This window comes from Chenopodium album, chromosome 23 (genome assembly GCF_948465745.1).
Source record: "Chenopodium album chromosome 23, dcCheAlbu1.1, whole genome shotgun sequence".
Classification (NCBI taxonomy): Eukaryota; Viridiplantae; Streptophyta; class Magnoliopsida; order Caryophyllales; family Amaranthaceae; genus Chenopodium; species Chenopodium album.
The window spans coordinates 2816655-2843235 of NC_137856.1; the positions used below are offsets into that span (position 1 = coordinate 2816655).

Below are 26581 nucleotides of genomic sequence, written 5' to 3' on the forward strand. Positions count from 1 at the left end.
TCTGGTGTACTATATTGTAGGTTGAAGATGCATTTATCATTAAATTACTTGCGCAACTTACAAATTTGCTTTGTTATTAAGCTATAACTAGTTATATGCAGGTGACTAAGCAGAGGTTTTCTGCTAATTAAGCGTGAAATGTGATTACATGTCTATTAATTATACATTAAACCCTGCTATTTCTAGTTTATCAAATTCTATTTGCCTTTCGAGAGTTCAACTTCGCTATCCTTGTCTACTAAAACTTTTGACGATGGAGAATGGGTACATAAATCCTCCCCTTGCTCATCAGAGTCTTTGACCTGCTCCAAAGGCTTATATGTGTATAACGATGCACATATAACATAATATATGAGATTTATTACTTGTATGCCAGAGACAAGCAAGAAGTAGTACTCCAACCTTCCCTTGTTGATGTTCCTATCAGGAAGCCAATTGTGTTCTTTTCCTGTGTAGCCATGAACCATTGATACTACCATCGTCCCTAAGTAGTTTCCTACTGATGTCGTTAAGCAATAGAGTGCAACAGCGGTGCTTCTCATGCTCTCAGGTGCTTGATCGTACAGAAACTCAAGGTGACCGACATTCATGAAAACTTCTGCTAATCCATGGAGGCAATATTGTGGGACTAACCAAAAGACGCTGATAGGAATAATAGCCATAGGACTGTCCAAAAGGTGGTAATGAGTAGCAACTGATTTCCTCTTCTTCTCAACCAGAGAGGCTACAAGAGTTGCAACTATGTTGATCACGTATCCTATCCCCATCCGCTGTAAACATGATATGCCTACTGGATTTCCAGTGAATCTACGTACAAAAGGAACAAAAACACGTTCATAGACAACGAGCCCAATGAGCATGGTCCCAATGCTAAATATTGAAAGACTAGCTGGAGGTATTTGAAATGAGGAAGAGAGGTGACGGTCCATTGTCCTAGCTTGTGTGAGCACGAAGCTGCCTTGATGAGATGATGCAGTCACGAGCAGAATTCCAGCTGCCCATATCGGTAACACCCGGATGATAGATTTCAGCTCTTCCACTCTATGAACTGTAGACAATCTCCATAAGTTTGGTGGTTTTGAATCTTTTGCCTCTCCTTCTGTTACTATTGCTGCCTTGTCGAGCCATCTACAGATAAAGGACCAATATTACTCTGAACTGTCAGTTTTCATCGAAGATGAAGCTTTGTTATGGCAATACATATGTACGTTACATACATATGCAATGTACCATTGTAAATATACATAAAACTTCATAAATATTTTGATTGGACATACATTCAGATTTTCTGTATAATTGCAATATTATTGGGCAGTACATGTGATGTGTGTTAGTAAAATTTCGAGATTTGTAGTGATTTATTTACTTTCTTAGCTAGTATTGTACTTTATATGACTTTAGAGTGATTCGGATCAACAAAATAATGCTGGTATTTGTATAATAAACTTACGTGAACTGTTCAGAGTGCAGAAGTCTTCCATCAGTAGAGATAAGAGCATCAAGCTCCTTGTTTTGGTACAGCAAACTGCGGTCAGCAGGCAACGGAGTATTCCTCTTCTTCCAAGCAGCAACAGCAACTTGAAACATTCTAACCAAAGGGCTTCCTGCAGGCTTATGTTTGAGGTAAAGCGGATATCCGATAACAAAGGCTATAACTGATATTGTCATAGCCATTGTTGGGATTCCGAGCCCCCAACCCCAGCCCACATTGTCTTGGATATAGACTATAACTGTCAGTGCAGTAAGTGTGGCGAGTCCCATGAAGAAGTAATACCAGTTGAAGTAGTTCCACTTGCGCCCTGCAACACCTGACTTGCTCATGTCAAACTGATTGGCTGCGAATGTCACCACGCAAGGCCGGATGCCACCCGTCCCTATAGTTGTTAGGAGGAGAGCCATGTATAATACCCAAAGTTGTTGTGTTGATGCTTCTTGACAGTTCACTTGTGTTGGGCAAGGCGGAGGGTGGAGTTTCGGAAGAATGGCTGTCATGGTAACACTGAACATCCCCTGCAACCATTAGAGACATTAGAAATTGTGCAATGTGTACACAATTCAAAGGACTAAAACAAATTTCTACATAAAACATGTCCTTTATATTCATCATAACTAGGCAACTAGCAAGTCTTCTTATTCTCTAGTGCATTTTAAAAGATTTGTCACGCTATAATTTGATGCACCTTGTAAATTATTAGAGATATATGTCAAAGGCAGAAACTACTTATAAATGTTCGTGAGATTCGACTATAAATTAAATCCACTCTCAGAGATATGTGTATCACCTCTCGACTCAATTCATATAGATACCATTCCGTATCTCCGTATCTAATAAATAAACGACAATAAAATAAAAGGATGAGATCGAAGAGCGAATAAAATATATACCAATTGATAGAAGATAGAACCAATAGTAATAGTCCAAAATTGGCCAGCAAAAGAGTCGGCAATCAAAGCACCAATAAGAGGAGTAAAACTAGCAGTCCCCCCAAAATTAGTAAGTGTGTTGGAGGCTTGTACAAGAGGCATGTTCAGTTGTTGGGTCAAGTATGTTATCATATTTGCATGAAATCCAACTCCAGCAAATCTGTCGCATATTTCATTTGCTGCAAAATTACAAATGACTCAAACTGTTAGCATTGATGAATCAATAATGCTCTACTACTCTACTAGTACTTGCTTTTGTCACTCATTGAATTGGCTACATAGCTAAAATTTATGACTCGTGTTAATGTGCACGTGAAACTAGTTTGGATGTTCGGTGCAAGATTTAAAATAGTGAGAAAGTTGACGAGAATAAGTTGAGACATGGAAAGTATAAACAACTAATATATTATTTGTTGTTGATTGTTTTTTTTTTTTGAAACAATTCGTTGTTGATTGTATTAGATGTATTTTAGTATTTGATAAAATTTTCACTTTGAAATTGTGAATGGCATTTGAATACTATATACAAAGTACTTGTATATTTTAACATCAAAAAAAAAAAAAAAAATTTGCCTACATTTCTTTCAAGGCCTTCTAGATTAGCAAGTTAAACTAAAATTATGGTAAGAACATTTATCCAAATCCAACTCAAGACTACAAAATTCCACACATAGAACAAGATGATTATTAACTTATAAGTGGAATTCAAAGTGTTCATTTGCTAATTAATCTGTCATTCAAAATTAATAGTCACGTTGAGAGAAGTAACTTCTAATGTGAATTTTTGAAAAAACTCACCGAGAATGAAAGGCAATGTTCGAATCCCACCACGCTTCTTCTTCTTAGGATTGTCATCAATAATCTTTTCTTCAACATATTCTGCATCTAATTTCTTCTCCAAATCCATTGTTGATCTAAAATTTTAATTTAATGAACAATGAAGCTAAGAGCCTAAGAGTTATTGTGAGTTCTAGAAGAAGTTTAATGAAGGGTGGTATTTATAAGCAATAACAAAGCCTAGGATCAGTGATGAACGTGCATGGTGCCTGAGTGTGAAGTGAGACCCACCATTATTGTGATAGATATTATTCACTATCTTATCCCTCGATTTTATTACTGCGTTGCATTATTATTCTAGCTTTCTTATGTGTCTAGTGATGATGGATACACTAGTATATTTTCTTACAAACTTTCTTTCAATCTTCACCAACTACCAATGCATTGTTAATTCATGAACTAGTTGTGACATTGTCTTAAATCTTGTAATATAACAGTTCACGATTAAAGATGTCACAATTTTTATAAAAAAAATATAGAAAATTGCAAATTGCAATCATTTAAAGTTAGTATTTTGCATATTGCAACCATTTAAAAAAAAAATTGTAAATTGCAGCCCAAAAGTTATTTTGTAAATTGCAATCTAATTCAATTTTTTCATCGGTTTGTGTATCGAAAAATGTTCGGTTAGGCCATTTTAGTTCTTAAGAAACCAAATTGAGCTCGGAATTGGTAAAAAATTAACGTAAGTGCCTCGTTTTTACAGTAAAAAATAGTTGCCCTCAAATCAATACATTTTTGTTACCCAGACACTTACGTTATTTTTTTGCTAATTCTGAGCTCAATTCGGATCCTTAAGAATTAAAATGGCCCTTAAAACCTTAACCGAAAATTTTTCGACACGTAAACCGACTAAAAAATTGAATCGAGTTGCAATTCACAACTTATAAGAACTTTTGGGCTGCAACTTACAATTTTATTTTTAAATGGCTGCAATTTACAAAATACAAACTTTAAATGGCTACAATTGACAAATTTTTCAAAGATTATTCCTAAATATATCTCCAATTCTCTGTGTTAAATTAGTAGGAAAAAATGAGCGCTTGGAAATTAGATTTGACATAAAAACATTATAGGCATTATTATTGCTTCTTTCCTTTTTTTTTTTCCTTTGTATTGTGACTTTTGCACTATTGATGCGTATCTTTGTGATTTCTTTCTTTTAAAAAAGCATTGTTATGTGAGATCTTGTTATATTATTCATAATACGAGGTATGGCTATACTTTCAAATTATTTGTAATATGTTTGACAAGCATTTTCTTTTTTTTAAAAAAAAGGCTTGCAAATTAAAAAAAAAATGCATTTATTGTAAGAAAAGTATGTGACAAAATATCTACACCAACATTGTACTTTTGCACCTAAAAATTAGATCACATTTGACTTTTGTGGCAAAAATAGTATCAAAGCTCAGTTTAGTTCTCAATCGTTATTAAAACTAATTAGACCTAACATTTAATTTCTTAAGGTGTAGAGAACGTACCCTAGAGCATAGTTGGAGATATGCATGTTAAAGTATGATAAATACGTAATAAAAACAATATGCGGTCTTGAAAATTTTAAAGACCTTGTTTTAAAATAAATGTCGTGCCCTTATTAATTTTATGAACGAAATAAACTTTACATCTTTAATAAAATTTTGGGCGACACACAATCTAGATAAACATATTCCAAAATGCTTTCATAAAAATACAATTTACTCTCTTAATGAATATAGTAGAAGAAATATGAAAAAATGGAGAATTGAAGAAAAAAAGGTTGAACATTTATGAGAGTTAGATAAAAGATAGAATTGTGGGAATTGGACTTTTGGATATTTGGAGAGATTTTAGAACATGATTTTAGGTTGCTAATAATAGGAGAGTGAGTGTATGTGCGATATTTTAATAAATCTTGTCAACCAAAAAAAATTACAGATTAACAAATAAATTCCAAAATAGTTGAGAGTGAGGTAGTTCATGTGATTAGAGCTTTTCTTTGATTTTCGGAATCCTGTGATCGATTCTCACAAAGATAATCTACTCATACAAGACACATTCCTACATAATAAGTGATTGTTAAAGTCAAATGTGATCTATCATTTAGTGACAAATCGAGTATATAATTAGATGCCAAAGGAGGTAAATAAGATTGTCTATTATAAGTATGGATGAGTCTAGTAATATTGTATTACACTGTTCGTGATCTTTTTAGAAGAGCCGGCCAATTAATTTTCTAGTATATTAAAATTAATCATTGTTTATTCATGATCTACAAATTTATGATGAATATTACTTTACAGCTTCTAAAATAAATTTAGTGCCAAAATTTTAATATTCTTAAAAGGAATTATAGTAAGATGATGAGCAATTCTAAAATAATGTATTCGGATCTATGCAGATATAAAGCAGAAGAATCTTCAGAATATTGTAAAGGGAAAACGACAGTGTGATTTTGGTGAGGTGGATTTTTAGATGAATGAGGACTATTGCTTTTTATTGAGAAAACAAAATTCACTTAGAATAACTTTTACTTCGTATCCTTTTAGTTGTGGACTAGTATTCATTTAACAATTTGTCAACTACATTTTGATTAAATCCACTTGAATATATATGTATATTCATTATCCAATTCCTTTTTATTAAGACTGACGGGTTTGACTTATGGTTTAAATTTTAAGACAACAAGACTGTTCAATCTCATACTTTAGTGGTACATTAGATAGGGGTGTTAAGACTAACAACAAGCTAACAACTTCAAATTTTGTTATGTATAACGATAGAGTGAATTTAGTGAGATAGAGTTTAGATAGATGAGGACTATATATCGCTTTTTATTGTGGAAATAATATAACCGCTTAGAATAAAAACTAACCTTATGGACAAGTATTTACTTGACACTTTGTCAAATACAAGTATGTTTTGATGAAATCCCTACTTGGATATTTGTATTCATGATTTTCTTTTTAATTATCAAGACAAGCGAGCTAAGCTAGACCCTTTCAAACAAATACATAGTTAATCTCGGGGATTAATAAAACCGTTTGATGGTATATTAGATAGGTAAATTAACAACTTTAAAATTTGTGGTGGTGCAAAATTATCGAGTAACATGGTTGCGATGATATTTTTCCGTGTGAGTAAAAATTGTCATTTGAATCATTGGAGATGGGCAAAGTTAGGGTTTTCAGAAACCACTAAAGTGGGGAAAACTGTCTAAAAATACCTTCCACTAAGCATCCCCATGAATTTATTTGTGGCCTTTAGCTAGTAGTAGTGCCTACTAGTAACTATCTTTGAATCCTTTTTAGGCATGATTATAAGTCCAATAGTTGAATGACAGGTGTCAAATGATTGGACAAACGTTTGAAGAATTCAAATTCATCAAGAACACCTCTCTAGCTAATTCCCTCAATTATGGGAATTCAATCTTAATCATCTAGTGTTACGTTGATATGTTCTTATGTACAAGAAACATGTGGTCTCGTTTCTTGGGATGAGGAGTTTGGAGATTGATAATAATTACATTCGGAATTAGCTCATAAATAACGTTTGTTTTTTAAATATGAGGTTGTGGCTGATAATAATTCAATAGAATGTGTGACAGACGTAAGTTTAAAGAGAAAAGCTAGTAGGATTTATAACAAGGTCGCCATCATTGTCTCTTCTATTTTTGAAAAAAATTATCTTCTATTATTTTCTTTTCAAAAGTTCATTAAACCTATATATAGCTTTTGCTTGCTACTATTATTGTGTGACATCCTTAATTTTGATGTTTAAGATACACTAATATAGAAATTTGATATTAATCCATCTGCCTGGTAAGTATTGAAGACTTTGATGTACACTCTATTATTGCCTAAGTCTAATGGATTACTCATATGCATCTTTAAGTCATGAAATCTTTGTGACATCTAACCATATTCTATATTTGTCTGAGAGTGAGGGATAGCACAAGTGGTTAGAGCTCCCTCCCGATTCCAGGAGATCCTGGGTTCGATTCTCACCCCCGCCCTTGTGGCTCTCTAAACACCAAAAAAATATTCTATATTTGTCTAAAATTATTAATGAACAAGTAACTTTATAAATACTTAGGGCCTGTTCTCTTACGTTGAAATTCTGTTCAGTTCAGTTTAGCTGAGAACAGGTCCTTAGTTAAGCCTCAACAACTTAAATACTCAGAGTTGGGTTATTATTAATGAACAAATCATTTATTTTTTTGACAAATTTCAAATAACAAATATCATAGTGATTTTAAATCTTGAATAGTGTCTCCAAATTTTAATCAACTATGGAGTAAAAACAAAAAAATAATGTGATTTATTATTATTAAAATCCTACAAAATGTTACGGAGTATTCTGTATTATATTAATTGGAAAAGGTAACCATTAGGAGAATGTTGCTTAATCTTTTTAATTTAATCTAGCTGTAGACTTAGCTTGATTAGAAAGTATGTTAAATACTGCCTCTAATCTACATGCTTAGTAATCTTGTCCTTTACAATTTAATATATTAATATTTAATAGAGTGTACCATTGTTAATTAGAATATATCCAATTTGCAAAAAAAAGACAAGACTTAATGAGTTGATGGCTAGCAGAGTTATACAATTAAAGCTATTTTGTTTTCGTAATTTGGTTACACACGGGCTAAATATATTGTTGTTAATTTTGGAGGGCACATAGTTTTTAAGAATTGTGGTTTAAGAAAGTATTGTGATTTTTTTAAGGAAAATTTGTCAGAAACAACCTTTTAAAATACCCACTTTATTTAAAACAACCTTTTAAATTTTTTTTTGCAACTTCAGACCACATTATAAAAAAATTTTATCAAAGACAACCAAATGCTACTTTCTAGCGTTGATTCTATTTTTCCCGATGTTGACCACTAGTGTGCAACACACAAGACCTCGTATATTGCTTAATACACTAATTTTCCCTCCAATTTACTCGTACTAAAATAGGGATGAAAGAGAAGCAGGGGTTTTAATAAGAGTTAATTGGAGGGAAAAGAGGGTGTAATAAGCAAAATAGGAGGTCACGTGACTCGCACCCTCGTGGTCAACATTGGGAAAAATAGAGTTAACGCCGAAAAGTAACATTTGGTTGTCTTTGATAAAAAAAATTTATAATGTGGTTTGAAATTGCAAAAAAAAAAAATTTAAAAGGTTGTTTTAAATAAAGTGGACACTTTAAAAGGTTGTTTTTGACAAATTTTCCTTTTTTTAATTATAGGTGGCCATTATCTAAACCTTAAACTTAAACTTATATAAATTATTTCTTAAATTTATTCTATCTAAACTCATCTGGCGTATAATTTAGAAATAAGTGTTAATAAGGTGAAAACATTGATTATTGATAGCTCAAAATATGCATTGCTATGTTCTGAAAGGATGCATGAAATTTCCCTATAGAACAAGATTCATCAAACATTACTCCGTAGAATTTAAGGGTTGAGGCATAAATAAATGCATTTCTAGGTACACACGAGTATATTAAAGTCATGTTAGTAAAATCCGAAAATAGTTGTTACAGTAGTGAATCTACAAAAAGTGCTATATGGTGGGTAATTAAGCACAATTAACCAAGACAGTAATTAATTTTAAATTGTGAATTGGATTCTAATGTCAGTACTCTGTTATAACATCATTAAGAAGTTAATGTCAGAATCAAACTGGACTCAAATCAAGAATTAGGTAGGTATCTAGGCTCCAACCTTTCTAAATTTTTTGGTTAACTGCCCACTTTATTATTGCAAGCTGAATAAAATTAATTAACTCGTCATTTTGATAGCTAAAATCACTGCATAATTACTTGTAACATCTGTAACAACTTCAAACTAACCTACAACTAATTTCTTTCTGCATATCAATATGACAATATGGACAGCTTCGTTTCACAAGGGTGGGGGTTTAGATTGAGATGGTAACATACAACTACCAACTTGAATATGTTTTATTTTCCCTTTATTTTATGTCTCATCTTGCGTCCCAATTCTTCCTAAATTTTATTTACAAGTTACAGTCTACTTCATAATTATGGATAATATGGTACACTCGGATATAGGGACACGAAATGAGGTAAAGGATTCCTTAATCACAAAGACGAAGAGAGCAGCGTCTAAGAAGAACTTGCAGGGATGGAAGAGATCCAACGCAATATCCAACAAACAATATATGTGGTGCATTTCTCTATCACATAGCCATAAAATGACCTTAAAACACATGCGCAGCAGAAATGTTACAGTGAAAATCATCTGTGGTCTACAATTTATTCCAACTACACGCTTAACGCAAACAAACAAAATCAGAGAAGAATAAAAACAAACTCATAATTAATCATAACCAGTGACCTTCTTCATAAGCTTAACCAAGCCATAAAAATTGACCCGTGAGATCATTCACAAGATTCCCTTCTTCACATTGTTCTCTTACACAAATTTATTAATCATGTCGACTTCTGTTTTTCGAATTTTTTTTTTTTTTTTTTGGCGACACCTTATCTCTATGTCTCGGCTTGATATGATATGGATAAGCTGAATAACACAAGGTCATATACATTTAAAATATCGGCTTGATATCGTTCACATTGCCAACATCGGTTAGGTTCATACCTTACATGGATCACGACCAAGAGAAGTATTGTGTATCGCTCAATATGGGAGCAATGAGGTCACGAGAAAGCATGAACCAAAGCATGGCTAACAGAATAAAACGAACACGTTAGGACTGTTAACTGAAACAGACTTCCAACTATTCTCTACACCCCATACATCATAGGTCTAAGCTGGTCCAGACAGAGTTTAACCGGTCACAACCCGGTCCACTCAATCGGTCCCAATGTGGTCCACTATCCGATATGTAAAGTAAACACTTACACTTCTATTCAGTTGTTAAGCATAATTAACAATCCTACGAGTAATATTCTTAAGTAACTGTAGGTTCACAAGACAACAGAAGAATGGTGCTGAAATTTTTGACAAAGGTTTAATCTGTCACACTAGAAGAACATGTAGTCTGAAATGACGTAGCTACTTACATAATGATTGATATTAAAGCCAAATACAGATATTGATGTGTTTGGTGAACGTTAAAGATTTAAACTTTAATAAAAAGGAAAGAGATTGTATTGTCAGTGGTCCATGACTCAATTATATGAATCAGGATTACCACCAATATCACAATTGATAACTCTCTTCTAACCTGGTCTGTCCAGAGCATGATCTTATGTCTTCTCATTGGTCTTTTCTTATCAATTCAACCTGCATTCACACTTCGGGAAAAAAAAAAAAAAAAACAGTAGTCCCGTGCCTAACAGTAGTCCAACCTCAGTAACAGAGGTTAGGTTCCTTAAATAGGAATGCTAGTACAATTGAATCTCGCTCGAGATCGAATCTAGCATCTAATGTAATGTACTGCAATCTGACAAGCAACCATGCTGGTTTTCCAGCTTTCCTTCAAGTATTTAGAACATTCCTTGTATACTCATCTGAGTCATCTCTTCTTGTCATTGAAATCATGGGAACAAGCTGTTGCCACAAGCCAAGCCCGGCCGTCTAGCCCAGCCTGACAAAGGCCTGGATCAGATTGATCCTACTAGCAAGTGGGTCATGGGCCAAGTTTTCAAGGATCAGCCTGGCACAAACCAACCACACTTACATCCCAGTCAGATTAAGCCCTGCTTTTTTGAGCAAAGCATAGGCCAATGTGTTAAGGCCCAGGATCGGACTGCGAATCAGCCCACCTTCTTTCTAGCCACTTCCATGGCCTGCATGCCTCATTAACTGATCCTGACTACTTGTATCAGTCCAAGAGGCATTTATGCATTATTCACCTGATTTTCAGTTTTTCACTTATAAGAATTCATCCGAACTTAACTAAACTAATCTAACCTTACTTGATTCCGCCTGAGCTTATTAGAATATATTTTTATTGTACGTTAAACTTGGGTAACACTTATTCTTAAACTTAACTTATTTGTTGACTTAATTTTCTTGGAATAAGTAGAAATAAGGTTAACAAAACAGGGCCATTCTATAGCAGTTTCTAAACTTGAAACCCTGTCTCATAACATAACAGGTAATAACAAACAGGCGACGATAGCTGATAGATGCATATAACAGCAACAGCCACTATATAATCCATTGTCACTGTATCTTTGTCAGACTTCTTATTCTTAACTGATAAAATAGACACTATGGAAGTAATTGTAAGGCTACAATACCTTTATCTAAGGACCATGATAAGTCAGTTCTGTATAAACATTACCACACCATGTGTATGACAGTAATCTTGTTCTAAATTAAAAGAAACGGCACAGACATTCCTGACATATCCAAGTTTCATATCAAGGCAGAATGAATTACAATTCTGAGACTAGCAAATTAGCATATACTACGTATAAAGAATGGTTTCCTTTTTGCTAATACTCCTTTTTTTCAGCTGTTAACATAACCTATTTTTCTTAACAAAATAGTACTGAGGAGAATGGGAATTATTTATTTCTATTAATTTGGTCTCATAGGAAGTGCAGACTGCAAACAAGTCATCTGCGAACCATCTTGCTTCCTAGACATGAACCACTTTTGTCTTTCCAAAACCTAACCAGGACAGATATCTATACAAGAGGACTGCATCCGAAATAAATTTCTATATGGGAATGATGTTGTTTCTATATACTAGCAAATTCTGATAACTGGATGAAGAGGACCAAAATTCTTGGTATAAGGGAAGAAAATAGAATATGGAATTGTAAAGCGTCGAATACTAGCCATCTATCATAACTATATTTGGGCCTCCTGGACAGTTCAAAGTACATCATAATTTAAACGCAAATTCGATGACATAAGATGGCATATGTGCATTACATGCTAGATTGCCAAAACATGGTAATCCAGCGCAATGCAATTCAAATGTCCTTAAAAGACTAAAAGAAACAAAGGCTGATGAGAACCTTCCTCTCCATCACCAGAAAGGATTGTGATACAGCAATGCTGCTAAGAGAAGCATATTGAAAATCTTTGTCATAAAATTTCCAGTTAGGTGGAAGTATTGAGCCTTAAGAAAGAGAGTAGGCTGGAGAATAAAATAACAAGAAGATTAGAGAATATTTGATATGTGATCAAACTCGGACTACATTAGAATGAATTTGGAAAGGGGTAATTGTCTGTTACTCTATTGTCACTGCATATTCAGACGGTCAGTACATCACAACTTAAGGAAATCTTCCAAAAATGATATTATAACACCATTGCAACTTCTAAAGAAAGACATTTTTGTAGGATAAACTTGGACATCCAGTTAAAAAGATTGCAAAGCTAAATTTGAATATCATCAGACGAATCACATGTACCTCACCTTTAGTTAAGTGCAGCTGAAATAGGTTGATGCAGGTCCAATAATCTACAGTAAGTTAGCTCCAACACTGTTTGTAATATCTGAAAGTCTCAAAAGTCAAAACAAAATAAAATCAAGTTGATCAAAATAATCCCCTTACCAGCCATCAGATGGATCTCCAGGCAATACATAAAATAATTCGCCTATTAGGACCCTTAAAAAGTGAGACACTGAAGAGTAGAGGATGGTAAGAATGATGATATGATTATCCAGCAGGAAGCACGGGCACAAAATTATGGCAACACAAGAATCCTTTCAAGAACTTTGATGTAAGCCTTGTGAGACATTGCCTTTGTCACTTCATAAAATCTTCATCTTGAAAGGATGAATTCAGGCAATTAAAAAGACCCAATCCCACACCATGAGCACCTCACTGATTGTACGAATTTCATGTAGCATGGATCCAGAAAAATGTCTAGCAAGCTCCTTATAAGGAAAACTTCACAACAAATTGCACTAAGACAAGAGTTGATCAATAGCAAAGTCCACAAATTAGAATCTCATCCGAATGATATTGTTAACACGATAATCCCTTGCCAAGCAAAGTTTCAGCCAGTTATGAGCTAAAGCACGATTTCAGATTCTTCAGAATCCTGAGGGTCATCTTTTCAAACTAAACACCATTCAGTTGATCAACAATCTCATGATAATATTTTAAAAAATAAAAAATAAAATAAAATAAAATAAAATAAAATAATATAACATAAAATAAAATTCTTTAAAAGAAATGTATTCAGGCATGGAGTTTCAGAACTAACAGTAGGTAGTGATTTAAAAGGGCCAAGTGCAATGCAGTTTCTCAGAAAAGCCCCCACTACCAAAAAAAATAAAATTAAATTTGAGAAAAAAAAAAAACAGCTCCCACTACAAAGGGCAATCTGTAAAACCGAGAAACAGGCCCAATCTCAGGTTCAGATATATCCATGGAAGTCCTGCCACATTCAGGAACTGATGACCTCGATAATTTACTCATAGATACTTAACAACTCTGAACTCTGCAAACACAACATAACATTACCAGAACCAGAGGTTAGCATTAGCAACAAACAAATTTCAAATAGATTTTCATTTTTTATGGAAGTCATCCTTCTGAGTCATACCAGAAGTCCAAAAAAAACATATTAAAAAATAAAACAAAGCAAATATGAGTTGCACAGCTTATTGATAAATATTAAATCCAAAAACTTACAACAAGACTATAAGTTTTGAAGTTTTACTAAAACGGTAAAAGTGAAAGCTTGACATGTGACCAAATATGTTTCTCATGCTTAATGAACAGGTACAGAACCAAAATCTCCATGATATGTGATCCAGATAATAAAGAGAAAAAAAAACACCTAGTGGTGTGTTCTTCAAATTTAACAAAAGGCACAATATGCTTTCCATATAAGTCCTTTTTTTTCAGTTCTTTCTTTCTTTTTTTTTCTTTTTTTTTTCTTGCATACCTTTTTTTTTTCTTTTTTTTCTTTTTTTTTTTGCCCCTTCATCATTGTTGCCAAAAAAAATCACTTGGTTCTGCACTATAAATGGATCGTCATTATCATATATTAATATTAGGAAATAGGAATCCAATGACCCTCTGATCGTTCAACACCAATATTAAGAAAATTCAGTCAATTGAAATGTTAAGAGAAACAAAATTGAAGAGAACATAGAGTCATAGAGAAATAATACCACAGGTAAAACGGGTACCTATATAAGTGAGCTACAAAAGAGAAAAATCTAGTTGTGTTACCAAAGAAAAATCACAATTTCTTTCTGCTTCATATAATAAGAGGCTGCCAGCTGTCTAACTGAAGTCCCGCAATCTTCTTTTCAAAATATCCATAGATTTCTTCCGGGCACTAGTTTTTGCATTTCGATTTGAAAGACTTCCAAACAGACTATCCGCAGAATCCTTGTACTTGTCACAGATAACTGCAATCTTCTTAATTTCCAAAGTATGGTAATTCTTCTGCCTGATGACAGGGTTCATGAAGTTTTCTGCTGTATTACTCCTTAAAAGGTTTATTAATTGACGAGCTTCTATCAAGTAATATCTAAAATTACCATCCTTGTAATCTTCACTCAAACCAGTGCTCTCAAATCGCTGATCAGCAAAGTTCTCTAAAATCTCCAGATCATTGTTAATGGCCTCAACTGCATTAGCATTGAATCTTTTAACACTGTCACTAAGAAATGCGCCTGTAATAGTATTTGATATATGCTCAAGAGCACCACTGCCAACCTTGTATAAAGCATCCATTGGTAGAATTTGCTGGGCAGTTGACAGAAGAGTGTCAAGATAAATAATCACCTCATTCATGTATTCATGTCCATTTTCAGGTACATCATCTGGTATCCAATTGATATTTTCAGGGAGTGACATAAACTCATCCAGCTGAGTGTTAACCAGACTCAGCAGAGCAATATACGCTGCATCTCTTGATGTTTTAAGGACCACTTTAGCTGTTAAAGTAGCTTGAGGATGGTCTATTGACCGTGTAGGGACTCCACAGAGATTTGATGCAGTTTTCACGAAAAAATCACAAGCTTTTTCGAGGAAAGCCACATTTGCAGCAATCTGCATGGCTTTTGATACACCAATGGAGGTGTCACTAATTTTATCAAGTATGACTTCATTAAGCACATCGATCAATAGTGTATCCAGGCACTTCTTCACACCATCAAAAAGATTTACATCCCCACCAGAAGATAAGTAATCTACAAAGTCCTTTATAAATGATCTGACAATACGGCAAGCTTCTGGTACCATGGAGGAGAATGGTGCAACATAAGGAAAGGCAGGCATGATGTCTGATGTCTGCAGTTGAAAAGAGAGTACATTTGCCTGGTAGTCAGATTCTTTTTTCAACAGCATTTGATCAAAGCTATCATTAGCAACTATTTCAGAAATCTGCCTGCGACACTCTTCCATAAGAAGCTTGCTATACTTATCTTTAGTGCCATTAATAGTCTCGAGAAGAGATGTTACTTCATACCCATGATGTCTCAATGTTGTTCCAAAAAGGGTCATATAGTCTTTGATAAGAAGGAAATGTGCGGTATTATTCATCCTGGAAAACTGGGCCCCAACCACAGAAGTGATTTTAGAAACAGCAGTTTCCCACATAGTCTCAACCTGACTTTCTTCCAATAACCCTCCTGCAGTCCTGAGAACACGATCCTCCACAATAAAATACCCAGCTACCTGGCCCAAAAAGGTTTGATGAGATTCAAGAAATGGCTGCGATGAGAATATCTGCAAGTCTGAATTGAGTTGCGCCAGCCGGTTATTATAATAGTATTCCCGAAACCGTTCCCCAATCGCTAGGCATTTGTGGATATGATATGCCCTGTAAATAGGAGTAAGATCAATTTTCAAACTCAGATCCTCATCTACCTCTTCAACATCTAAACTGTATGCAACCTCTGGTAGCTGTGAACAATTGTTTTCTTCTATCTCTCTCTGACGAGCCTTTGTTTCTTCATCCTTCTGACGCACTGATGAAGTATGTGCTATTGCTGTCTGTCCAATATCCTTGGCCAGGGTCCTGATATGAACTAGCCATTCATTAACTTCACTGCACACTTTTTTCTCAATATGCGACTTTATGGCTGGAATTTTATGTTCCACTACCACTCTCAGCTTTCTGACAGGAATATTCTTCAAGTAATCCTTCTCAATCAACTCAATAGTCTTCAACGCAGGATAAAATTTCCCCTCAGACACATGGGCATTACACTTTGAACAAAGCTCCAGCAATTGAAAGCACATTTTGGACATCTTAATAGCTTCACTTATATTCTTCTTTATCGAATACGATTCTAGAAGCTCATCAAGCTTAGACAACAGAGAAGTCCCAACCTCTTGCAATTTAAAATTATCAGTTTGGAGTTCAGACTTCAGTTCCTCTGCATCAACGAGCACACCACGAAGCTCATCAACCGCAATAATGAATTCCTCATAGTGAAGTCTGCATAACTCCTCTATCTCTGCTTCCTTCTTTTTTGACACGTGCCTCAGCTGCTGAAGAAGTGGCTCAGGACGGCCTGTTTCAAAGGCATGTCGAACAAGAGGACTCAAATCCTCCCCATTCCCTATCAATGTAGCAAGGACTAAGTCCTCACCCGTCCCAGTGTCACCATTTTCAACTACAGTTCTCTTTTTCGTTTTTGCATTCATGGTTTTACAGCATGGAACCTATTCATTATTAAAACAAGGGTGTCATTAGAAATGTAGGGGTATTAATTCACACATTTTTAGCAGGGGTCTAATCAATCAATTCTATATTTCGACACATTTCAAAGTTTACCCCAGATAAGATTAAAAATAATCCATTCAATCCATGATGGAGAATATTAATACATTGATAGCATTAGTAAAATGAGGTAGTACTTTATTCATTTTTTTTTTTTTTCCAAGGGAGTCAAAATAACATGAAGTAGACAACATGCAATACATAAATGATATCTCAAGAAAAAACATTTCTCAATTCAATTAATATTTTTCATAGAAAAATCCCAGAAGAATCTTATCAATTGGAAAGCAAAAGGACACACCCAAACTTGAAAGAACCAGAATTACAATAATGTACACCAATCAATCATGCTTGGAGGATGCCAATTAGCTTAGTTCGTTAAAGATTTGGGGTCGTACCCAACTACCCAAGACCCGAGATCAAATCCCGTCTACATTCAGCACATTGTAGCTCCTTACACACCCATAAAACCAATTCAGTCGGGCTTGCAAGATCAAATCATACAATTTTCCTCTAATTATTCTTATTTTTTAAATAATGCACGTTCTAAACAATCAAGAAATTCTGGGAAAATTAAATGGTGGTCAGATTAAACCAAATTAAATATAATATTACTCCTTAATTGCTTAGAATGTACAATTATATAATAAGATAATTAATTCGTATAAAATGAAGTAATCTGGCACACCATATACTTCTTTCTTCTTCCTCAGAAAATTCCCAAATATGTTCTACATTTACATTGATCAAATGAATATTTCCCTACAATTTTGAACCCTTAATTTTTAGGTTGAAATGACCTAAAATCAGCAATACGATTCAAATTTTAAATAACCCAGAAAACTTTCAATGAATTAAACAAGAAAATACAAAAAATAAAAGAATTTAATGGAAAAATAGAAAGAAAAGAAAAGAAAAATTACCTCAACGGCAAGATCACGGCCGTGCAACTTGAGTTAAACGGCGCACGGCGGAATACGGTGGCGGAAAGGCTGAGCAGAGGGCGGAGAGAGAGAGGGGGGGAGTTGTACAGTGGAAGTGCAAAAAGGTGTTTTTGTGAGAAATTGCTAATTTGCTAAAAGTAGTGAATTTTTATCATTTTTCCCTTCCATTATTTTTCCCCCTTTTTTGGGATTAAAGTTTTTTTTTTTTTTTTTTTTGACAAGAAGTTTATTACTTCGTATTTTATTATTACTAGAGTGAACCCGTGCTCATGCACGGGATATATGTAGTATATATATTATGAGAAAAAAAAATAGTAGAAGTAATAGTTATTAAAGGGTGGTGGTTATTTTTTTATTTTTATTTTTAATTTTTTTTTTAAATAGAGGGCTATATTTTAATTGAGTGATATGGGCTAGATTGTACCCGTGCTCATGCACGGGATTTATGTAGTATATATATTATATAGGAAAAAAATAGTAGAAGTGATAGTTATTAAAGGGTGGTTATTGTTTTTTTTTTTTTTTAATAGAGGAATTGAGTGATATGGGTAGTTATGAGTAAAATGGTAGTTATTGGTTATTTTTTTCCAAAAAAAATAAAATAAAAATTTAAGAAGGGCTAGAATTGCAAGGATGGGAATTTGGAGTGCTGTGAATGAAAGTTGGAAAAAAAAACTCTACAATTATATATTAGATTTTCAAATGGTTTGTTTCAAAAAAAAATTTCAAATTAAAGAGTAGTTGTAAAATTAAATTTAGTACGAGTAGTAATATGACTTTTTTTTTGTAATTAATTATTTTTATGTAAATTATACAAATCTTCAAAATTACTTTTTTTATATGCAACATAATATAGTTATGTTTTCTCAAAAAAAAAAAAAAAAAAAAAAAAAAAAAAAAAATTAAAAAAAAAAACATAATATAGTTATGTTGGGTTTTATTAAATTTGTAGAGTAGTTTACTACTAAGTAATATTCAATTGTTACATTTACTAATGTACAACAAATGTTATTTATAGTCAAAGTCTTGCATTGGCAAAACTCGCACAGTCAAACAGAAAAAACTTTTGGAATTGGGGGTATTATTTAAGCTGAATTTAAATGCTAAATATTTTATAAAAAATTGTAATATTTTTATAAAACAAATGTGAGAATTCTAAGAAATATCGTACCTAAACTCTAAAGACTATAAATGGATTATTTGAACCGAAATCAACTTAAATCGAAAAGCATAATCTATTGAATTCTGCTACATATACTCATCTTGTTAATATGATCGTGAATTTGTGATGATAAAGAGATTTGAGATTATTATTATTATTATTATTATTTTGGTAATGTAAAATCAAAAGGAGAAAGATTATCCCTCTTTAGCCACTTAGTACAACAAAAAAATCTAATTGTTTAAGGATAATAGCCATTGGTAAAACCCTAAAGTGAATGTAGTTTACCTCATCTTTCACATGAGTCATGTGAAGATTTTATATTTGATTTACAACTCTATTTCTGCTAATCTTAAGACATTGTGCTAATCTTTCTTATCTCTATTATTGTTGTATGCCTAGAATCGCTGTAATTAGAGCTCATAATCTAACATCTAACCAAGAAGTACGTTGATGAATCATCTAAACATAGGTTCAATTTAAGTCTAATTAAACTCAAATCCAATCACACACTATCAATTATATAAATTTATAGTGATAAATCAATATTGATCATGCTCATATTAGATTTAATTATTTAAGGGCATGTTCTGACTTAATGAACTGAACTGAATAGACCTAAAATGAATTGTTAATGAGAGAAGAAATTGTTAATTGAGCTGAGCTGAACTGAACTGATTGGAGCAGAACTAAACTGAACTGAAATTAAGCTGAAGAGAACAGGTCCTAAGTTTTTTTTTTTTTTTTTTTTTTTTTTGTGCGTGTGTGTGTGTTTTTTTATAGCAATAGAGTCAAACTTAATTCAAGCAAGTCAATATTTTAGGCTAGTCGGTTTTACGAGATGCCACATCTTATAACAAAACTTTCCTTTCTAAAACAATCTCTGAGCCAACCAAATCCCAACTGAAATTTCAGACCTCATCCATATGCATACATAACCTTCATTTTCTCTCTCCACATCATTCTCTATCTCAAACATGGCTACTTCTTCACTACCCAAATTACCCCTCACTTCATCTTCATCTTCATCTTCATCAACCTCCATTAAACCTCCCACAAACCCATCAATGTTACAATTACATACCCAAAAACAAGAACAAGGAAAATCACTAATAATAAGAAGAGATTTGTTAAAGGGTGTCTCTTTTTCTCTTCTTCCTTTAGTACTAAAATCCCCTCCTCCTTCACATGCTAGAGATGTCGATGTAGGATCGTTTTTGCCTCCTTCGCCGTCTGACCCTTCCTTTGTTCTCTTCAAAGCCACTTCTAAGGACACCCCTGCCCTTCGTGCAGGTCAGTCTGTTGTAATTTCAAGTTTGAATATTATGTTTTCGGAATGTGTTATTTTGCTATGTGGCGCTCTTAATGCTTTCGAGTGTTTTATTTTGTTTAGCATGGTACATTGCTAGAACAAGAAAGGGTGTTATATGTAATGCAGAGTGTAGGTTGAGTTGTAGCATTGAAAGCAAGGTTATAGTGATGGTTTTGCAGGGAACGTAGCGCCTTACCAATTCGTATTGCCACCAACATGGAAGCAGTTGCGAATAGCTAACATACTGTCTGGGAATTACTGTCAGCCAAAGTGTGCAGAACCATGGATTGAGGTTAAGTTTGAAGATGAGAAACAAGGGAAGATACAAGTTGTAGCTTCCCCTCTCATTCGCTTAACCAACAAGCCTAATGCAACAATCGAAGAAATTGGTAGCCCTGATAAGCTAATTGCTTCCCTCGGACCTTTTGTTACTGGGAACACCTTAGATCCTGATGAATTGATTGAGACTAATGTTGAGAATATAGGGGATCAGACGGTATTATCTCTTGTACTCATCTTAATCGTTTGCTTACTTTAGGAGATTTAGTCGTGAATTGATCTAGGATTCTTGCTTTCTTAAAAGGTGAAAAGAACAAAGCCTCGTAGTTTCAATTACAGTTATCGATGTTAGTTTAGCTTATTTCAGTGTGGAGTATAAGTTGGTGGTGGAATAACTAGGTTCTTTGTCTTGTGCTTGCAGTACTACAAATATGTATTGGAGACGCCATATGCTCTGACAGGAACACACAATCTCGCCAAAGCAACAGCAAAGGGGAACACAGTCATTTTATTCGTCGCCAGTGCAAATGATAAACAGTGGCAGACCTCCCAGAAAACTCTGCAAACTATAGTAGACTCTTTTCAAGTATAGTTTTATGCTGAATCATGTAATCCTTCTTTCACTATAGATTATAGTGTTTAAACTGTAATACAACAGAAAAGATCACAATAAATTGCAGGATCATAGTGTAATTCTGATCATGTAATATAACAGATCAGATATTCTTGTTGTGCAGTGAAGAAATATTTTTGCTTATGTGCAAGAATAACAGATGCATTGGTGCATATTAAGATGAAAGCTGACTAAAAACGTAGATGAAACCAGTTTCTGATCAAAATATTAAACTAGATTCATGAATATGATACAAGTATACATTGTATTAGTAACATATTGAAAAGAAGCAAATGTGCAAATACAGATTAAAAGGTAAATTTGCATTTAAGTATATCAGATTACATAAGTCACAAGCAGTACGTTCCTGAACGCATCCTCAAGGTAGGCCGATTGATGCCTGTTAGCACACCAAGATCTCAACATGAAGATAAGAACCTAATTTACAAAGGTTTCTTAGCAATGGAAAGACCGGCTGATTAAAGGTGTCACTAGAAGATTTAAAAGCTCTACATAACTATCGATCCTGTACAAAACTGTGGTGGAGATGAATACTTTATATCCATCACTCATCTTATTCTATCCCGCACTTCAGGTTGTTACTAAATGATTGCTTGAACCCAAAAATGGGAGCATGCATGAGTAAGTAACGTACTTGACACTGTCAATAAGTACGACGACAAAGATTCTAGACATAGTCTTTGATCTAATCACGCCTTCTCCATCTCCATCACCAACTTCCCTGGGATCGACAAGAACAGAGACAACCATTGAAGAACTGGTTCTGTTGCCCTGAAGCCCATCCTTTTGCTCATGTGCCACATGCTCTTCAGTAGCATTCAGTGTATGGCCATCAAGAGGAACAACAGGCTCATGGAGGATCCTTCTATTCCTGGGTTTGTTAGGGCGAGTAGAATTCTGTCGGCGTTCAGAGGTAACATTAACAATGGATGTAGCAGGAACTATTGATCCTGGAGTGGGTGAGATATCAAACTGAAACACTTCAGTACACATGCCAGAACTCAACATAGGCCCTGCACAAGAGTAAAATGTGGCTGCAGACAGTTAGCGATATCATACCACACATACAAAAACTAGTAGACTTAAGAAAAGGTAATATGCACAGGCTACTTGACTACAAAATGATGCAATAATCTTTTTCACTAACAAGGAACGACCTAATCTGCCCTGATTTTTAAAGCACACAAACCCACCACCTTTTCTAGCCTGCTAAACAGTTTATGCATCCAATACCATTGTTTTCACAGCCTCGCACCAAGCAAAACAAAAAAGAAACTTTGCTGCTTAGCAGTAGACTAAATGAGGATTTTCTTCCATCCTCGGATACCAAAGAAAAGCAAACTCAAGCATACACCCTCCATCAGAGCTGACACAGGTCACAAAACTTGATTATTCAATTGGTTCTTGCCAGTGAGACGGCTATGGCAGCTTTCACATATATAATATATTACAGGCATGCACAGAAAATATTATAACTACATATCACTGGCAAAACTTTCTTCTGTGCAATACAGAGCATCGTTGATAGATGCTCAAGATCTTGTACATTTGAGCTATTTCTTAAAAAGAGCATCTTGCAGTGGCTTGAACAAAAATTAAGTTAAGGAAAAAATTTATTCTATGATAATACACATGGTTAAAGAAAGTTGATCGGTTTTCTAGAAGCTGTGCTCGTGGATTTCAGAAAATCAGAATTACCCATCAACCAAACCTAATTATTTAACTTGGACAACTGATATAAAAGCCAACTTCAGACTGGAGAACAGGGAAAAAGAAAATACAAAAGAGAGTAGATAAACACGCGAAAATAAGATAATTGTGAGTTCTAATACCAGCAAATTCGTTCAAACACATTTAACTGAGGGAACAAAACTATCAAAACAACACAAAGTTTGATATCATTACCTGCAAGTCCCTCACGGAACCACTGCTGCAGCTTGCCATCAGATCCAGCTGGTGTAAACCCTTCAGAGGAGCTAGAACCGAGAGCCCTTTGCCTCCCATTTTGATTTCTGTCAAGGTGAGGATGTCTCCAATTATTGCTCCCAGGTCCAGGGATAGGATAAGGTGGATAACTACCATGGATAGCCAAGCTTGTTTCTTCACTGGGCTTACTCTCCTCATCCGTTTTCGATGCCTTAGCCTTCTCACTGGCAAGAACCGAATGAATAATCAAGTTCCCATCAATCTTAACCAGCTTATCATTCCTTGGGACATACAGCGACGCAACCAATGGCTCACTAGAATTCCCATTTGGACCAAACCCATCAGAACTATTCGATTGCTGAAGTATTCTCCCATGACTATTAATCTTACCCTCCGAAACCCCAACATGCTTATCAACCATGAATACATTTCCCTTTTGCACACCATCAAACCCAACACCGCCATACTTAACATTAACCAACGGAACCAACCCTCCAAAGAGCAACATACAAAACAACAACCCTAACAAACTAACACTCGCAACCTTCTTAGTCTTCCCCTCACCCTTCTTACTATCCGACCTCCTACTAACCTTAGGAGCCGGCGCAGGCTGCTGAGGCTTCAATCTAGGAATCGGAACCAACGGAACATGTGATCCTTGCGGCTTAACCATATAAGGAGGACACGCCATCCACGGGTATGGCATTGGAGCCATCGGATACATCCCATGAGGCGGTGGAGGGGGCGCACAAACCCCTCCAGCACCGGCCAATTGCTGTCTCAAACTCACATTCTCCGCCATCATATATGAAATCTTCCCATTCAAATCAGTGATCGTAGAATGCATTGATCTAACCTTATCCTCAAGCTCCTCTACATACTGTTTCTTCCTCTGCCTAGAAAGCTGCGCACTTTCTCTATTCCTCATTAATCTAGCTTTCTTCTTATCATCCCCATCAACACTACCCACATCAATACTCACATTTTCCGACATCCCCGATTTCCTAAACTTATTAATTTTATTACCCTCTTCAATTTGTTCATGATCATACTCTTTCTTCCTCTTCGAAACAACACTTTTACTAACATTATCATTATTATGAATATGATTATTATTCTTCCCACCAATTTCCTCTACTTTAACCTTACTAGACAAATCATCAACATTATTCTCAATAAAAGAACTGGAAGAAACATCACGATCATCACTAATATTACCTGAATCACCACCACCACCACGAAACGTCTGCGAAACGGCGGAATTACTCTTACAACTCCCGGACTCCGGCGAAGCACAATTCAACTTCACCCCAAAATTCGACTCCTCAGAAGAAACCCCACCATGATGAATCCCCCCTTCCGGCGACGAACAATCGTAAACCCTCAAATTAGGGTTTCCAACAACAATCTCGGAATCCCCAGAATTCCGACCCTCTAAAACATCAGAAACATCCGAATCAAAAACCCCATCTCCTTGCGGGTCCAAAAGAAGATCATCAGCGAATGTAAGATCATCAAAGGTGAAATCGAAGTCAGCACCAAAGTTGAAATCATCGCCGTTTTCTGGGAAGAAATCGGAGGAGAGAAGGTGGGCGTGGTCGAGAGGAGGGATGGGAAGAGGGGTTGAAGGGTGGGGATCGTAAGGTAGTGGATCTTCCATTAATGGAGGTTGTTGAAGAAGGAGGAGAGAGAAAGAGGAGGAAGACACTAGAAAGAAGGAAATAGAGGAGGTTTTCTGGGTTTGGGTTGAATTGAATTAAAAAAAAGAGGGGTTTTTCGGAGGATTTAGGAGAGATAAGACAAGTGGGTGGTTGTTTTTTAGGAGAGAGAAAGTGGTGAAGAAGGAGTAATAGTCTATTTTTCACGCGCTTTACTTGGGTGTTGTTTTATTCTACTACTAGTGTGGAAATAGTCTTTTTGGTTTTTATTGTGTAAGTAAATCAAAATATGGATATATTGAATTATTGAGATCATGTAGGATTTTCATAATAAATATGATAATAAATTAATTAATTACAATATAGTCAATATCAATAGTATCATATTGGATTGATATCAACTTAAATTTCAACTTAATTAAGCATTTATTTGCTTATATCATGTACTCGTATGTTAAATCAGATGATTTTATCAGTTAATGTGAATTGAACATAGTTTGGATTTTTACTTATAGGCTATATAAAATATGGAAAGAACTATTGTCAATTATTGATTATAAGTAAATGCAAATCATAATTAGCATAACATAGGAAGTAGTAATTTTCATAAATTTCATATAATGGAATTAAATTTGTGTAAAATCCTAAAGCTAAAAGAATCAAAATGCATGTATTTGTTTCTTTTTTTTTTTTGAAAACTGCATGTATTTGTTTCTAAAATATAGAGGGCCTATGACTCTTAAAAAGTGTGCAAAAAAATCAATTAAAAGGTATCATTTGTGAGAAATGTAAGTGTTAACTAATTTGGTTAGTTAAGGTTTTATTTGGATCAGAGATGGTACATATGACTTGAAAATAGTTGGAATTGAATCTTTTATGCACTATTTACCCTTTGTTTATCTCTTTATTGCTTTACACAACACATATAGCGATAAATCAATGGAATTTGTATGATTTAACACATAAGCTAGAATGTGAATAAAGTAATTAATTGTGGATTTTCAAATTTTGATGCAATTGTTAACGTGCATATTTTTCAAATTGTCACAAACAATTAAGCATGTATGTTCATCATCAGAGTTACGCATATGCTAGGCTAGCATGACAAATTAATAATCGATTGGACTGGACATCAACCCAACTTTATTAGCACGAGTTCACCACAAGTCTGACACAACTTGAGAGATAATGAGATACGTTGATGGGCCAAGTGTCGTGCACAAGGGCTTAACCTAATTAAACAAGGGTTTGATACACAACTTAAAGAGTAACTGACATCTAGTTGATAAATAATTATACAATGTATAAGTATTTATCTTTCTGCATATTTAAGTTTCTAACAATAATCTCCAATAAAAATTGAAACACCGCAAATATAATATTGAAAATAAAAGAATAATAATGTGATTTTCGTTGAGAATTAAATGACTTCAAAAATAATTTCAATTTCAAATATCCAAAGGAAATTAATTTGAATGGAGGAAAATTGGTCTAAAAAGAAGGTGAACAAGAAACAACGTGGAAAATGAGTATGAGACTTGACCATTGGGGGACCGCGAGTGAAATCACAAACACCATGAGAGTGGGTTATCCTTGAATTATGACATCATAAATCAATAATCTCCGTACTAATTGGCTTTTGGGCGTGGAAAATTATGGATGAGGCTGGGTCTACTCTTGACGCCCGCGTGTCTCTCGAAACTTCCCTCGTGTATTAAAATTAAAAAACAGTTACAAATAAAAAAATAAAAAATTATTTGAGATTTTGAGTACTTCGTATGTAAGATTTCTGT

At 34.5% G+C, this 26581-nt stretch overlaps 4 protein-coding genes across 4 annotated transcripts; 1 reads left to right on the top strand and 3 right to left on the bottom strand.

Moving 5' to 3' along the window:
• Window positions 1-57: 57 nt before the first annotated feature.
• On the bottom strand, window positions 58-3388 carry LOC145608107 (protein NRT1/ PTR FAMILY 3.1-like). Its single transcript, XM_081663709.1, has 4 exons — window positions 3223-3388; window positions 2386-2603; window positions 1451-2010; window positions 58-1128 (listed from the first exon to the last, which is right to left on the bottom strand). The coding sequence occupies exons 1-4, from the start codon at window positions 3329-3331 to the stop codon at window positions 198-200; spliced, it is 1818 nt and encodes a 605-aa protein (XP_081519835.1). The 5' UTR covers window positions 3332-3388; the 3' UTR covers window positions 58-197.
• Window positions 3389-14294: 10906 nt separating this feature from the next.
• LOC145608425 (exocyst complex component SEC15A-like) lies at window positions 14295-17983 on the bottom strand. The gene is made up of 2 exons (XM_081664039.1): window positions 17797-17983; window positions 14295-16815 (listed from the first exon to the last, which is right to left on the bottom strand). The coding sequence occupies exon 2, from the start codon at window positions 16795-16797 to the stop codon at window positions 14422-14424; it is 2376 nt and encodes a 791-aa protein (XP_081520165.1). The 5' UTR covers window positions 16798-16815; window positions 17797-17983; the 3' UTR covers window positions 14295-14421.
• A 1877-nt stretch (window positions 17984-19860) lies between these two features.
• Window positions 19861-21327, top strand: LOC145606673 (psbP domain-containing protein 6, chloroplastic-like). Its single transcript, XM_081662485.1, has 3 exons — window positions 19861-20272; window positions 20471-20787; window positions 20992-21327. The coding sequence occupies exons 1-3, from the start codon at window positions 19957-19959 to the stop codon at window positions 21160-21162; spliced, it is 804 nt and encodes a 267-aa protein (XP_081518611.1). The 5' UTR covers window positions 19861-19956; the 3' UTR covers window positions 21163-21327.
• Window positions 21328-21485: 158 nt separating this feature from the next.
• LOC145606672 (bZIP transcription factor 17-like) lies at window positions 21486-24930 on the bottom strand. Its single transcript, XM_081662484.1, has 2 exons — window positions 23110-24930; window positions 21486-22217 (listed from the first exon to the last, which is right to left on the bottom strand). Exons 1-2 carry the CDS (start codon window positions 24788-24790, stop codon window positions 21775-21777), a joined length of 2124 nt encoding a protein of 707 aa, XP_081518610.1. The 5' UTR covers window positions 24791-24930; the 3' UTR covers window positions 21486-21774.
• Window positions 24931-26581: the final 1651 nt, after the last annotated feature.